Source organism: Schistocerca gregaria, chromosome 2 (assembly GCF_023897955.1).
Source record: "Schistocerca gregaria isolate iqSchGreg1 chromosome 2, iqSchGreg1.2, whole genome shotgun sequence".
Classification (NCBI taxonomy): Eukaryota; Metazoa; Arthropoda; class Insecta; order Orthoptera; family Acrididae; genus Schistocerca; species Schistocerca gregaria.
In genome coordinates, this window is record NC_064921.1 from 142,328,734 (window position 1) to 142,344,942 (window position 16,209).

General features: G+C 41.1%; 3 protein-coding genes across 4 annotated transcripts in view; 1 reads left to right on the plus strand and 2 right to left on the minus strand.

Annotated features, from left to right (window-relative positions):
- LOC126336538 (proline-rich protein 2-like) overlaps positions 1-16,209 on the plus strand; it is a 479,405-nt gene that overhangs the window by 242,883 nt on the left and 220,313 nt on the right. The gene's annotated exons all lie outside the window — the stretch shown is intronic.
- Positions 1-16,209, minus strand: part of LOC126336532 (proline-rich protein 2-like) — a 271,653-nt gene that overhangs the window by 78,070 nt on the left and 177,374 nt on the right. The gene's annotated exons all lie outside the window — the stretch shown is intronic.
- Positions 8,037-11,562, minus strand: LOC126336540 (proline-rich protein 2-like). The gene is made up of 2 exons (XM_050000356.1): positions 11,513-11,562; positions 8,037-8,473 (listed from the first exon to the last, which is right to left on the minus strand). Exons 1-2 carry the CDS (start codon positions 11,549-11,551, stop codon positions 8,192-8,194), a joined length of 321 nt encoding a protein of 106 aa, XP_049856313.1. The 5' UTR covers positions 11,552-11,562; the 3' UTR covers positions 8,037-8,191.

Genomic DNA, 16,209 nt, shown 5'->3' on the forward strand with positions numbered 1-16,209 from the left:
CCTAAAGCCAAACTGATCGTCACCTAGCGCATTCTCAATTTTCTTTTCCATTCTTCTGTATATTATTCTTGTAAGCAGCTTCGACGCATGAGCTGTTAAGCTGATTGTGCGATAATTCTCGCACTTGTCAGCTCTTGCCGTTTTCGGAATTGTGTGGATGATGCTTTTCCGAAAGTCAGATGGTATGTCGCCAGACTCATATATTCTTCACACCAACGTGAATAGTCGTTTTGTTGCCACTTCCCCTAATGATTTTAGAAATTCTGATGGAATGTTATCTATCTCTTCTGCCTTATTTGACCGTAAGTCCTCCAAAGCTCTTTTAAATTCCGATTCTAATACTGGATCCCCTATCTCTTCTAAATCGACTCCTGTTTCTTCTTCTATCACATCAGACAAATCTTCACCCTCATAGAGGCTTTCAATGTATTCTTTCCACCTATCTGCTCTCTCCTCTGCATTTAACAGTGGAATTCCCGTTGCACTCTTACTGTTACCACCGTTGCTTTTAATGTCACCAAAGGTTGTTTTGACTTTCCTGTATGCTGAGTCTGTCCTTCCGACAATCATATCTTTTTCGATGTCTTCACATTTTTCCTGCAGCCATTTCGTCTTAGCCTCCCTGCACTTCCTATTTATTTCATTCCTCTGCGACTTGTATTTCTGTATTCCTGATTTTCCTGGAACATGTTTGTACTTCCTCCTTTCATCAATCAACTGAAGTATTTCTTCTGTTACCCATGGTTTCTTCGCAGCTACCGTCTTTGTACCTATGTTTTCCTTCCCAACGTCTGTGATGGCCCTTTTTAGAGACGTCCATTCCTCTTCAACTGTGTTGCCTACTGCGCTATTCCTTATTGCTGCATCTATAGCGTTAGAGAACTTCAAACTTATCTCGTCATTCCTTAGAACTTCCGTATCCCTCTTCTTAGGAAGACATTACACAGGCAATATTTTTCCAACTTCCTCTGGAGTGCTTCCTACGACCAGCCACCTATGTGGCTTGTCCCTGCAAAAGCAGTTGATCTCGTTTGATGCACCATTTTTCTATGTTTGATACCATGATTCTCCTTTATTTTTGAGAAGACGGTCATGGATTTCTCACTGAAAAAAACAACATGATAGTTAAAAAGACAAAATAAAACCTCATCTGTTACAAACATTAACAAACGCAACATGATCAGTAGAAGAAAAAAATACCTTCTTCTCTCTTAGAAATATATGACATCCTCCCGCCCCTTTCCTTAACACCTTTTTTATGTTTAGGTAGAGCTATTGGGGGGAGGCGTAGTTAGGAGTACATGCCTGTAATGGCGTGTATGTTACTTTTTCTTTTATTGTCAAAGTGGCGGTGGCAAATACATCCGTCCTCCGTGTAGGTCCCTTTATAATCAGGAATAGAAGGAAGAGTAGCTGCCATCTGTAATAAACAAAACTGTGGGAAGAAGAAAGTATAGAGCTTCAACTAGTGATCAAAACATCCTGCGTTCCAGGTGCGAACTTCGCCACTGCTTAAATTTTGAATTAAAGTAATCAGCAATGGCAGAAGAAGACTTCTAGGATAAGAAAGCACCCTCGTTCTGCCTACGTCATTGTCAAAGAGGGCAGAGGGGAGAAAAGAGATCCAGGGCACTCTCTTGCCCCATGGAGTAGGAAACTGCGCCTAAGGTGGTAGAATCAGGAAGGATCAGTGGCATGAAGATGCAGGAGGCAATGGAAACCACTGCATTAAAGACACATAATGTGTATCGATAGTACATGAGACCTGTAATTGAACAAGTGCCATCATGATCTCTCCATAAGCAAAAGATTCCGGAACAGTCCCCCATCCAGATCTCCAGGAGAGTCCTGCTAAGGGGGGAGATGCCCATGTGAAAAAGGTTCTAAAAGTCGGGTTGTCGAATGTCAGAAGTCTGAACATGAAAGATGAGAATGACTAATTGAGTTCTGCAATACATTTCGGCTAGTAGTTTCAAATACTTTCTTCAAGAATCACAAGAATAGTGATATATTTAGACAGGACCGGTATATATATTGGAAGACTCCAACCAGGGCATGGTCAGTGGAAGATTTCGAAGTCGAATATTGGACTGTAAGTCGTAACAAGGAGCAGATAAAGATCCAGATCACAATTTAGTAATGTTGAAGAGTAGGCTGACGTTTAACAAAGTATCCAGGAAAAATCACTGCGTAGCTCAGTAGTCTGTTCTGTTATAGAGCTAAGGACAGTTACCGAGCGAGGTGGCGCAGTGGTTAGACACTGGACTCGCATTCGGGAGGATGACGGTTCAATCCCGCGTCCGGCCATACTGATTTAGGTTTTCCGTGATTTCCCTAAATCGCTCCAGGCAAATGCTGGGATGGTTCCTTTCAAAGGGCACGGCCGACTTCCTTCCCCGTCCTTCCCTAATGCGATGAGACCGATGACCTCGCCGTCTGGTCGCCTTCCCCAAAACAACCAACGAACAGTTGTAGACGGCGTTCACAGAAGGCGGAAAGAAAATGTTACGTACAAGGAAGGTAACTGCGAAGAAGCTATGGCCAATACAGAAATAGTTCATTTGATCGACGAAAGAAGGAAGTACAAAAATTTTCAGGGTAAATCTGGGATACTGAAATACGTGTCACTTAGGGTTGAAATGAGTAGGAGGTGCATGGAAGCTAAGGATAAATGTGAAGAAACTGACAAACAAATGATAGTCTGAAGAACTCACTCAGCAAACAGACAGGCCGAAACTATCTTCAGAGAAATTAAAAGCAAAGACGGCAACATTAAGAATGGAGTCGAAATATCACTGTTAAGCAAGAGTCTACAAGTGGGAGAATTATCGCACAGCTCCTGCAGCAAAGCTGCTGACAGGAATAATATACAAAATAATAGAAAAGTAAAGGAGGATCTGTTACATGACGATCGGTTTGGGTGTAGGAAAGGCAAAGACACCTCAGAGGCAGTTCTGATGTTGCAGTTGATAGTGACAGCAAGGCTGATGAAAAATCAAGAAACGTTCGCAGGATCTGTTGACCTGAGAAAAGCGTTAAACATTGTAACATGATACAAAATGTTCGAAATTCTGAGAAAAATACGGGTGAACTATTGGAAAAGACGGATAATATACAGTATGTACGAAAACCATGAGGGAAAATTAAGACTGGAAGACCACGAAAAATGTACATAGATTACTGTAAAATGGGTGTAAGACAAGAGTAGTCTTTTGCCCCTGCTTTTCGATCTGTACAACGAAGACGCAATGACTGAAATAAAAGGTAGGTTCAAGAGCGGGATTAAAAGTGAAGGTGAAGGGATAACAATGATAATAAGCGCTGATGCCATTACTGTCTTCAGCGAAAGTGAAAAAGAATTACGGGATGTGTTAAGGAATCAATACTATTATAGCGAGCTGTAGAGGGTAAGAACTGTAGAGGAAGACAGGAAGTCAGAGACTGGCATACACCAAGAAAATAACTGTGGCCGTAGGTTGCAAGTGCTAGTCTGAGATGGAAAGGTTGACACATTAGAGGAATTTGTGGTGGGGCCACATCAAAGCAGTGAGAACTCTGACGACGTGCGTCCGAGTAACTCTTATTTTCCTTCTAACATGGTAATCAGCCGTTTCCAGACATTGATTCCTATGTAAAACGAGATCTGCTAAGTCCCCTCTAAAAGCTCTTGAAGTGTGTAAGAGGACTTGTGAAACACCCTTAGGTAGCATTACTTATAGTGTTACACTACCGTAACTTTTGTGTAGTTGGCTCATTCTTCCATTTCATAACTTATCCCCGAGGCTGAATTGCTAGTCGATCTAAATTAGTCACAATTAATAATAAATAGAAATCTAGATGGCTTATATAAAAGTAGATCGTGATAACATGACGCGTACGTTAAGTTTTAGGGCCGGCCGCTGTGGCCGAGCTGTTCTAGGCGCTTCAATCTGGAACCGCGCAACCGTTACGGTCGCAGGTTCGAATCCTGTCTTGGGCATGTATGTGTGTGATGTCCTTAGGTTCGTTAGGTTTAATTAGTTTTACGTTCTAGGGGACTGATGACCTCAGATGTTAAGTCCCATAGTGCTCAGAGCTATTTGAACCATTTTTGAACCATTTTAAGTTTTAGGAATCGTGAGGTATGTTGTATGGATGGATTCTCATTCTTGAGAAAATAACGTGTCGATGCTCTTATGCAAGGTAGCCTATGAGAGGGATAAGATAATAATAATGATACCAGACTCGTATTAAAGACGGCCGAAGTTGAAATGACCCTCTGCTCGTCAAGATATCACTTTTGTGGATCTCTGACACTCTCAAGGCAAATGCTGTGAGACTGATTGTCAATAGTACTCGCCCAGTTCCCTTCCTCATAGCTATGTTAGTAGTAATCCCGTCATCGACAGGATTAAAACTCAGTTTTCATTGTTTCTCTTACTATGTTTGAGTGGACAGAATAAACATCTTTCTCAGAAGACTTTTTGGGGAGAGAACATTTATGGATATGTCCGCTACAGATAACTGTTTCCTGATTTCACATGGTTATGTATTCTACCTAAGCACATGCGAGGTATAGTATCTGATCAACAGCATTCGGACAGCAGAATGAGTGGGTCAGGAGAGGTTAGTCACTTCAAATGCCCAGGCAGGACTCCAAGCATTGCAAAAGTACCTGAAATCGAGGCAAGGATTCACTCGTGAGTACAAAAGCGCTACCAGCAGTTGAGCAAGTGCAGTGGCTTTCAGTAGGGAATTTAAACGGATGGGGTGCAATGCCCGAGCAGCACTCATAACCCACACATTTGAGGTGCGATATAGAGTGACTCTGCTGGATAGTTGATGACTGGAAACAGGTGGTCTGGAACGATAAATCATGCTACACTATGTGACTGTATTGTAACTTCCCCTTAGCAAAATTATAAGTGACAGTGCTGGTAAATTTCTACGTTATTTGATTTTCAAACAGCTGAGCAAAACTGGAAGTCGATAGACAGATTTCTCATTACTTATACTGATCACCACTAAACTGACACACAATATTTTAGCGCATCGCAATCTGAATTTCAATAATCCTTCGAAAGAATGGCCCTAACTAACAATAACCTTTATCTTTTATGAATCACATATCACAAAAAGCTTCGTTACTCCAACTACGGCAATACAAAGAGCGCCAATACTGCCAGCTAAATAGAAGATTCTAACTGCTGAAGGCACTAACTACTGATAGGCATAGTTAGCAAATGAAAGATTTTAATAGGGAAACACAATGTATTTGCCTTAATAGTGTTCAGAAAGATATTCATGACATCCAGTCTTACAAATTTCCTTTTTCTGACGGACGCACGTCCAAATCGTCCGCTCTCAAAACTCTGGCATCTCTTTCCCCACATCCACCACTGCTGGGCCTCACTTCCAACTGCACAACGCTAGGTGCTGTTCACATCCAACAGCCCAGCAGTATACTAGCGAATATTCTAACAGAGTCCAACCAGCCGCAGACTGCACACAGCACAGTCAGTGGTGGAACATAAAAACCTAAAGAGCCTTCTTACAATATAATGGAAGATTTGTATTTGGCGAAATGCTGGATGAAGTTACCTGCCATCATGTGTCAACAGTGAAGCACAGAGGAGATGGTGTTACAGTGTGTTCGCATTTTTAGTGGCTGCACTTCTGGTACCCATATTACGATTAGGAAAAGTTGAATGTGGCATCATATGAACACACGTTAAAGCATGGTTTACTGTGTACAGTACAGATTCAGTTTGGAGACGATGGTCCCGCTTAAATGACAGAATTGTTCCTGAAATGGAGTGGTGTACCAAGACTTTCCGACCTCAACCCAGTGGAACAACTTTGAGATGAGTCAGAACGTCGAGGCCGCTCCAGCTATTAGCGTCACTACCTTCACTAGTTGCGGCTCTTGAGGAAGAACGGGCTGCCATTCTCCGCCAGAAATGTAGATACTTTAATGAAAGCAGAGGTCAAGACGTGAAGAAGGCAAGAACCCATATATCAGTCTGCACTGATAAATGTCCAGATACTTTTCATTAGATAGTGTATTCTTAGTAGCGATGCGGCATTTTGCAGTTGACACTTCATATACTCGCACTTCCATACACTATTATCTGTGTTATCGCCATCAATGCTCGACATCAACTCAGTAGCCACGTACATAATTCATACAAAGGTTCAAGGTTTGTAAGCAGAGCACATTATATGCTTTGGAGTATACCATTCTAATGTCATATGCACCAAAGCGAATATTATTAGGTGTCATGTTCTATCGAAATCACGTAATCAGTAATATGTCATTCATAAACAACGAGAGAAAGAGGAGTGATGCAAGGAAAAATAAATACCTTCACAAGCAAGACAGGCACAGCATTCATGAAGTGTTGTTAATAATTCAAACATCATTTCCCACAAATATTATCGCTATATAAGGTACACTCTCAAATTAAGTACTAGCAATAATGACGTACAATTTATGGTATTTGTACTGCCTGTCAATTGACGCATTTTATCATTGTTTTAATTCTTCTAGTTATAAAAAAGGAGATTAGGAAAGGATTATCTGAAGAATAATTACCATTGCGTTGAATTTCTTTTGAGAACATGCCTCAAACAAACTCATCATCACTGTATACAACATTATCATTACAGGCCAGGCAGCACAATATAAAATGTCCATTAATTTGACATGGCTCGCATAGCAGGGTTTGGGTCTCCTGAAAGAGTGCAGTATAATAATGTATTACTTGTGCTTAAGAATGGTCCCTTCCATGTCACATTAAAGTATGCTATGCGAGAAAAAGTGAGCCTTTAAATATGTGGACACGCGTTAAGTTTATGTAGTGCTAATATCTTGCACCTACATATGAATGGGCAGTAGAGTATTCTCATATACATCACGAAAGGCTAGTTCGGAAATTTTCGGAAAAACCGACCTCGAATAATTTGGAACGTCATGGTTGAAGAATTTGTTACTGAAGTTTAATCAGTAAACACATAGTTCTTCTTTAGACTTTAAAAAATATTTCAGTTTACCCAATTTGAAATGGATGGCTGTGTATTACTCAGAGCTGCATATTGCCTAGAGAGCCTTCAAGAATATTTCGACTGTAAAAAAATTGCATCTGCTCGTTATTTCCTTAATGACTCGCAGTTAATTTTCTTTCCTATTTAATCTTTTATATTTAATGTTCTAGCATCCACATAGCCATTCTGCCCCGTATGGTCATATCGGTATGATTAAGTTTAGTGACTTCTGTTTTATTGGTGATGGTACCCTAAAACAATACTGAGAAGAGTCATCTACTCAAATTGATTACTATTTATATCTTGATAAATAGAGCTTAATTTCTCATTAGCGACATGTTCCTTGTAAATGGTTGCACCACGTAAGAGCAGTCAAAAAGAGGATCGTTCCCATCCATTCTGTCATTGCTACTGCTGAAGTTACACTGAGTTGCGGTTAATATTCGTTCTGGGAGATATGCTAGGTTTGAGGTGCGGTTAATATTCGTTCTGGGAGATATGCTAGGATCTACGGGAATCCCAGATAAATATTTTTATTAGAAGGCAACATATTAATTAAATAAAAGAAGACCCATGAAATTGAAGACTCACACTATCGAACTAATTATATATGTGTACCATTTCCCATAATAAAAACAGGAAAAAACATGTAACTGAAGGAGGAGAAAATAGATTTCAAAGAAATCATCTCAGGTCACATGTTGTATTACAGAACATCAAAGCCTGAATATCGTTCAAAGGTTATATATCAGTACAATGTGAAGAGGGCTTTTTATAAATGGCAAGAGTGTTTCCTGAAGATAAATTTGCTCATATCCATTCGTGAAGTGCACTTAGTCGGTAACACCGACTCCTTCGGCAACATACAGCATCTTCTGGAACTGCAAATCATGCGGTAAAGAATTTCATGAGGTATGATCTGATAGTAACTCATGTAATAATATTTACATATTGGTAGCATATTTTTGGAGAACCTGTTGCATATACAGAACACAGTAAATAAAACGTTAATGGAGCTTTTTCATTGCTGGTTTAATCACAATTGATTTTTATGACACGTAAGAAAACTTCCATCAATTAACGCAGTTAAGGTCAACTATAAAAGTAAAAGCTGAAATCCTTTAACGTTTCCAGGTGCGATAATCTTGCATCACTAGAAAACACCAGGCTAGAAAAGGCCACCAGGTGGCCCTGGCGGTCCAGTAGGTTGAGGACCTCCAGTAGGCTGAGGTTCACCAGTTGGTTGTGGCCCTCCAGTTGGTTGGGGCTCTCCAGTTGGTTCAGGACCTCCAGTTGGTGGACCTGGTGGTCCAGTTGGTTCAGGACCTCCGGTTGGTTGACCAGTTGGATCAGGACCTTCGGTTGGTGGCCCTGGTGGACCAGTTGGCTGTGGCCCTTCAGTTGGTCCAGGAGGGCCAGGTGGAGTCTCTTGGCTGCGGCATGCTGATACCTGTAGTAGAATGTCATATTGTAAAGCACATCATATATGAAGATGGAAATTAAGTGGTACTCCTTCTGAATGAAGATTAAGATTCAGCTAATGTAGTTTTGAAACAAAGACAATGAATCGCAGAAATCATGACTTGTGACTGTTAGGACTGTATCATCAGATGCATCTTGTTACACTTACACAAATTAGAAATCAGTCTTACTGTTTTATTACAGAAACTGAGTGAATGAACATGTTCAACGATTATTGATGATTACTTCAAGTAATCATAAAGAAATGTATGCACTGATGTCAATTTGGGTTGGTACCATGCCATTATTTGTGTTTCGCCAGAAACACGTCACTGAGTGTGAACAAGGACGTTTAAAAGAGCTTCGAGAAGCTGGATGTTGCTTACGTGATATTGCAGAACGACTTGACAGGGGTGTGGACACTGTACATGATTTCTTGCAGCGATGGTCGCGAGAATGTACATTAGCAAGAAGATTGGTTTCCAAGGAGCCGTATGGTACTACCGCTAGGGAAGACCATCGTGCTCGATGTCTAGCTCAGGCACATCGTACTGCATCGGCAGCAGCAATGTGAGCAGAAGTTGCCTCCACAATGATGAAAAGAACTGTTATAAATTGGTTAATTCAAGGACGGGTCAGCGGCAGACCCTCTGTAGCGTCCACTCGACTGACCCTAAACCACCGCCATTTGCGACGTCAGTGTTGTAAAGCGAGAGCCCGCAAGGGGACAAGGCAAAAGTTTGTTGTGATCTGTGATGAAAGATGGCTGCGCCTCAGTGCCAGTGATGGCTGTGTTTTGGAGACCATCCGAGTGCCTGCAACCTATCTATTGGCGGGCTAGACACACGGGACCTAAGACTGGATTTATGGTCTTGTGTGGAGTGCCACTCTGTATGGCACCACCAGCAGTCTCGTGGTCCTCCCACACACCCTGATTGGAAGTATGCACATCAGGTTGGTGATTCGACCTGCAGTGCTCCCATCCATAAACAGCTTTTACCAAAAGGATAACGCTGTCCACATATTGCTGTTGTAACCCACTACTCTCTACAGTGTCCACATGTGCCTTGGGACATCATCGGTTGGAAACTCTGGCGCCTTCCACAAACAGCATTATCCGTCCTTGTATTGACCTACCAAGTGCAACAGGGGTGCAACCCCATCCCAGAAACTGACATCTGTCATTTGTACAAGACAATGCATTCGTGTTTGCTTGCTTGCATTCAACAATCTGACCGTTACATCGCTTATTGATGTCCCAACATTTGATATTTGAAATACCTTATCTGGCATTTACGTTAACGTGTGCTATTGCAATGTTAATGATTTATCTATGTTACCTCGGCAAATCTATTCCTGAAATTCAATACTCGCTATTATTTAGTTTTTGGTGATGCGGTTTTCCCCGTCAGTATATAAGATTTGATTTCCCTTGCTGTCTACTGTCAGAGTGGAATAAATAAGCAAGCGAACTACTCATGGTAACGAGCTTCTAGTATATTAAATAATGCTGTTGTGTAACATGTGCTACATTGTTGTTCAATTACTCTATAGCAATATTTTAGGGTTTTGATTCATGATGAATCTAATTTTTATATTCGTGATTAATCGCTGTTTGTTGAATTCTCATATTTAGCTGTGTGTCGTCAGAGTTGCACTACTTTGATTATTACCACAACATGAGTGAAGAATATGGATTGACCCAATAATATCACTTCAAAACAGGGTCTTGTAAAGGGTTTACTTATGTTGTACTTGCAGAACTAGAGAAATTTCAACCTCTCTGATGGAGTGACAAACGGCGACAGACGTATGCTGCAAACAGATGATAACAAATATCCTGTAATCTTTCATAAAAGATGTAGATACGCAGGTACAAGACCATTAGAAGCATTAGAAATGGAGTACCAGCTATACTCGAGGAAGAAAATCTGATGGAATTTTTTTAATTCACCGACCGTGCAGAAAGTTCCGAGACTGATTTTATTGCTGGCGTATAAGCGAATCAGCCCAGTAACAACAGTGGCAACCCGAACAACTAAAAAACACAGACATACATTCGAGGAGTCAGTTTAAGCAGGTACGTAGGCGGTGTCAAGTGCGTAGTCGACGTGCGACCAAACGGTGTAATCACTGTTGTGTCAGAAATCGCAATGGAGCAACATCTCTATGTGTTTAAGGCATTCTTCAGAATGTCCTGAAGAGAAGGAAAGTGAGTACATGGTTTGTCCCATACGTCTTGACTCATGAACGAAAGCAACGGTGTCTGGGCACCTGCCGTGACTAGCTTAAAACGAAACTCGTGGACGGTTATCTTGCCGGACAAATCATCATTGGTGATGAGATTTCGTGTTATGAAATCGAAGCCACTGCAGAACGACAAAGTGCAGAAATTTACGTGAAGTGTTAACGCTTTGACGATATAACCGACTTTCAAACCAATGGGACACACCAGTTGAACAATATGTCAAAGATAAATCTCGCTGACAGTTACTCATGAGTGTGTGGATGTTCCGTGCCATGTAATCAAGTGGTTGAGGGGTACGTTGGATGCTTTAAGCATTGAAGCCACCATCTTAATTCTTCTGTACTTTGTACTAATACAATCTAGAAACTTATTGGAATGATGTTTTACGATTTTTGAAATCCACCAGTCATAACGTGTGGATGCTCAGACACGGATTTCGGCTGATACCCTCGCATATCTTGATCCAATAAGAAGGAGGATGCTGATTATTTACTGGTATTATGCATGTATAGTTCAAAACCGATACATACTAAGTTGATGAATTTGGTACAATCTCACAACTGTCTTTATTTGCACGTCTGGAACTAATATGAAGTCGCTTAAAGAACCGACAAAAATTTTCAAACACTATCCAAACGTTAGATTCGAGAATGGCTTGCTACAGGTGGAAAATTGTGGTACTTTTGAAGCATTCAGTGTTTGTAAGTGGATGTGGAAGTAAGTACCAGTAAAGATACGTAGAGCACATATTTAGATAAGGTCTCAGTCCTTACTACTCACCACAAGACACAGGAGAAGAGCTGCCACTGTTGCCCTCATGGTGATGGAAGTGCTGAGGTGAGCATCTGCTGCAGAGCTTTTATAAGGCTCGCCAATGCGTGACGTGGAGTACTCGTGATTCCGTGACTCTTTAACAAAGGGACTGTACAGAGACTGCAGTCCAAATGCGACGGTGGAGAATCTGGTTGTATCACAAGGTCACAGAACACAGCTGCGACGAACTGAATATCTCATTGTCTCTCACTTTTTCATCGACACCCGCTTGTTACTACATGTCTGCCTCAAAGAAATAATGAACCAACAAGTCACGACATAGCTATCTGCGGAGACTTCAGGAAACTTCGTCCAAAAAGAAAATAGTAATGTGATAGCGGAGGTGACATACAACAATATCTTACAAATGTGATTTCATGAAGTATGTGTATGCTCCGGTACCGTGCTATCAACCATTTAAATGTCTAATATAGCTGTAGCTGCCTTGTAGAAGCATATATTTGAAGTAAATCATCACTGCAGTTTTTAGGGTAGGCATCCTGAAACTGTTAAGGAATGTAAGGTTGCAATGGTTCAGGACCGGACACTCCTTCGGAAAGAGTGTGGTTAAAATCCCTGGCCAGGCATACAGACATATGTCCTCCATGTTTGCCATAATGATTAGTGCTGATGTGATTCCTGTGGTAAGGACACTCCACAATTTCTACCCCAAGTTTATCCTTTCCAAGCTCGTGGTCAGGCTGTAACACATTCGTTGTCGTGACGTTTACTTCGAGTCATTCGTTCCTTCTAATCCGTATTCCACAACTATAACTCTGGAAATTTGTTTTGTGGTGCACTGGAAATGGCATAGCGAATCTCTCTTCACGCATTAGAGCGTGAGAAAAGTTCTTCTTTTCCTTCAGTTCGGCCCTCGTGAAGTGCGGTTTCTACCCCAGAACCTCTTCATCCTTCTCTTCCGCCCTTCTTTCGAGATCTTCCGTACCATTTAGTCCGCTACATTGGTGTCTCTGTGTCGTATTCCTGCCCTTCTCTGTCATCGATCTCTGGTACATTGCAAAATATATGTGGATTTGCCTTCTCAGTTTTTCATACGAAGACTCGGGCCAGAGCAAGCTTTAGGCGAATATTTCGAAATCAAGTATTGGACTTTAAATCATACTAAAGAGAAGATAAAGATCCAGATCACAATTTAGTGATGTTGAAGAATAGGCTGACGTATAAGAAACTTGGCAGGAAAATTCAATGCATGGCTCAGTAGTAACTTCGTTTATAGAGGTAAGGACAGTTGTGGAGGGTATACACAGAAGACGGAAAGAAAAAGTTACGTACATCAAAGGTAACTGCGAAGAAGCTATGGCCAATGCAGAAATTATTTGGTCTACGTAAGAAGTACAAAAATATACACGGAAATTCGGGGATACTGAAATAGAAGTCACCTAGGGATAAAATGAATAGGAAGTGCATGGAAGCAAAGGGTAAATCTGAAGGAAAACACAAACAAATGATTGTCTGAAGAAGTGACTCAGCAAACCGAGATGCCGAAAGGATCTTCAAGGAAATTAAAATCAAAGACGGTAACATTAAGAATGCAGTCGTAATATCACTGTTAAGCAAGAGTCTACAATTGGGAGAATTACCGTACAGCTTATGCATCAATGCTACTGACAAGATTAATATGCAAAGTAATAGAAAAGGAAATGAGGATATGTTATACGACGATCGGTTTGGGTTTAGGAAAGGCAAATAAACCTGAGAGGCATTCTGATGTTGCAGCTAATGATGGTAGCAAGGCTGAAGGAAAATCAAGACACGTTCACAGGATCAGTTGACCTGAGAAAAGCGTTAAACGTTGTAACATGGTACAAAATGTTCAAAATTCTGAGAAAAATATGAGTGAACTATTGGAAAGGAGGGGTAATATACAGTATGTACAAAAACTATGAGGGAACAATAAGACTGGAAGACCAAGAAAGAAGTACACATATTCCTGTAAAATGGGTGCAAGACAGGATGTAGTCTTTCGCCCCTACTTTTCGATCTGTACAGCGAAGAAGCAATGACGGAAATAAAAGGTAGGCCCAAGAGCGGGATTAAAACTCAAGGTGAAGGTATAACAATGATAAGATGCGCTGATGCCATTACTGTCTTCAGTGAAAGAGAAAAAGTATTACAGGATGTGTTAAAAGGAATCAATAATATTATAGCAAGCTGTAGAGGGTAAGAACTGTAGAGGAAGACAGGAAGTCAGAGACTGGCATACACCAAGAAAATAACTGTGGCCCTAGGTTGCAAGTGCTAGTCTGAGACGGAAAGGTTGACACATTAGAGGAATTTGTGGTGGGGCACATCAAAGCAGTGAGAACTCTGATGAAGTGCGTCTGAATAACTCTTATTTTCCTTCTAACATGGTAATCAGCCGTTTCCAGACGTTGATTCCTATGTAAAACGAGATCTGCTAAGTCCCCTCTAAAAGCTCTTGAAGTGTGTAAGAGGACTTGTGAAACACCCTTAGGTAGCATGACTTATAGTGTTACACTACCGTAACTTTTGTGTAGTTAGCTCATTCTTCCACTTCATAACTTATCCCCGAGGCTGAATTGCTAGTCGATCTAAATTACTCACAATTAATAACAAATAGGAATCTAGATGGCTTATATAAAAGGAAATCATGGTTACATGACGCATACTATAAGTTTTAGGGCCGCCCGCTGTGGAGGAGCGGTTTTAGGCGCTTCAGTCTGGAACGGCGCAACCGTTACGGTCGCAGGTTTGAATCCTGCCTCGGGCATGGATGTGTGTGATGTCCTTAGGTTCGTTAGGTTTAATTAGTTTTAAGTTCTAGGGGACTGATGACCTCAGATGTTAAGTCCCATAGTGCTCAGAGCCATTTGAACCATTTTTTATCCATTTCAAGTTTTAAGAATGGTAAGCGATGTTGTATACATGGATTCTAATTCTTGAGAAAATAACGTGTCGATGCTCTTATGCAAGGTAGCCTGTGAGAGGGATAAGATAATAATAATTATACTAGACTCGTATTAAAGAGGACCGAAGTTCAAATAACCTCTGACCGTCAAGATATCGCTTCTTGTGGATCCCTGACACTCGTAAGGCAAATGCTGTGAGATTGATTGTCAATAGTACTCGTCCAGTTCCCTTCCTCATAGCTATGTTAGATGTGACCCCATCATCGAATGGAAATCAAAACTCAGTTTCCAATTTCTCGCTTACTATGTTGGACTGGACAGAATAAACATCTTTCCCAGAAGACTTTATAGGGAGAGAACATTTCTGAATATGTCCGCTACAGATAACTGTTTCCTGATTTCACACAGTTATATATTCTACATTAGCACAGGCGAGATAGAGTATCTGATCAAAAGCATTCAGACAGCAGAATGAGTGGGTCAGGAGAGGTCAGTCACTTCAAATGTGGACCAAGCATCAGACGTCACCTGCGTAACGAATCCCTCAGTAACAGTTACGCCCAAATAAAGCGCCCAAATGGACTAATTTTGACGTGATGTTGAAGTGGAAACGCGAAGAAACGGCCACAGGTAAACTGACTCCAGGCAGGACTCTGAGCATTGCAAAAGTGCCTGAAATCGAGGCAAGGATTCACTCGTGAGTTCAAAACCGCTACCAGCAGTTGAGCAAGTGCAGTGACTTCCAGTAGGGAATTTAAACGGATGGGGTGCAATGTCAGAGCAGCACCTCATAACCCACACATTTGAGGTGCGATATAGAGCGACTCTGCTGGATAGTTGATGACTGGAAACAGGTGGTCTGGAAAGATGAATCATGCTGCAATATTTGACTGTATTGTAACTTCCACATAGAAAAATTATAAGTGACGCTGCTGGCAAACTTCAACGTTATTTGATCTTCAAACAGCTGACCAAAACTGGACGTCGATAGACAGATTTCTCATTACTTATACTGATCATCACTAAACTGGCAGACAATATTTTAGTGCAACGCAGTCTGACTTTCAATAATCCCTACGAAAGAATGGCCTTAACTAACAATAACCTTTACCTTTCATGAATCACTTATCACATAAATCTTCGTTACTCCAACTACTGCAATACAACGAGCGCCATACTGCCAGCTAAATAAAAGATTCTGAAGGCACTAACTACTGATAGGCATAGTTGGCAAATGAAAGATTTTGATAGAGAACAAACAATGTATTTACCTTAATAGTGTTCAGAAGTCATAATGTGTATGTATATTATACACGTAAAGAGCCTTCTTGCAAAATGATGGAAGATTTGTATGTGGCGAAATGCTGAATGAAGTTACCTACCATCGTGTGTCAACGGTGAAGCACAGAGCAGATGGTATTACAGTGTGGTCGCATTTTTTGTGGTTGCACTTCTGGTACCAATATTACGCTTAGGAAAAGGTTGTATGTGGCATCATATGAACACACTTTAAAGCATCGTTTACTGTGTACAGTAGAGATTCAGTTTGGAGTAGATGGTCCCGCTTAAAAGAGAGTATTATTTCTGAAATGGACTGGCGTGCGAAGACTTCCGACCTGTATCCAATGGAACAACTTTGACAGGATTTAGAACATCGAGGTCGCTCCACACTCCAGCGTCCAGCATCACTATTTTCCCTGGTTGCGACTCTTGAGGAAGAGCGGCTTCCATTCCTCGCCAGAAGGTCAGATACCTGAATGACAGTAGAGTCCA

Excerpts from the sequence above, each read along its gene's own strand:
- LOC126336540 (XM_050000356.1), bottom strand. The coding sequence starts at position 11,551 with ATGAGGGCAACAGTGGCAGCTCTTCTCCTGTGTCTTGTG. Across the intron at positions 8,474-11,512 it reads CTCTTCTCCTGTGTCTTGTG|GTATCAGCATGCCGCAGCCA; the intron begins GTGAGTAGTAAG and ends ATTCTACTACAG.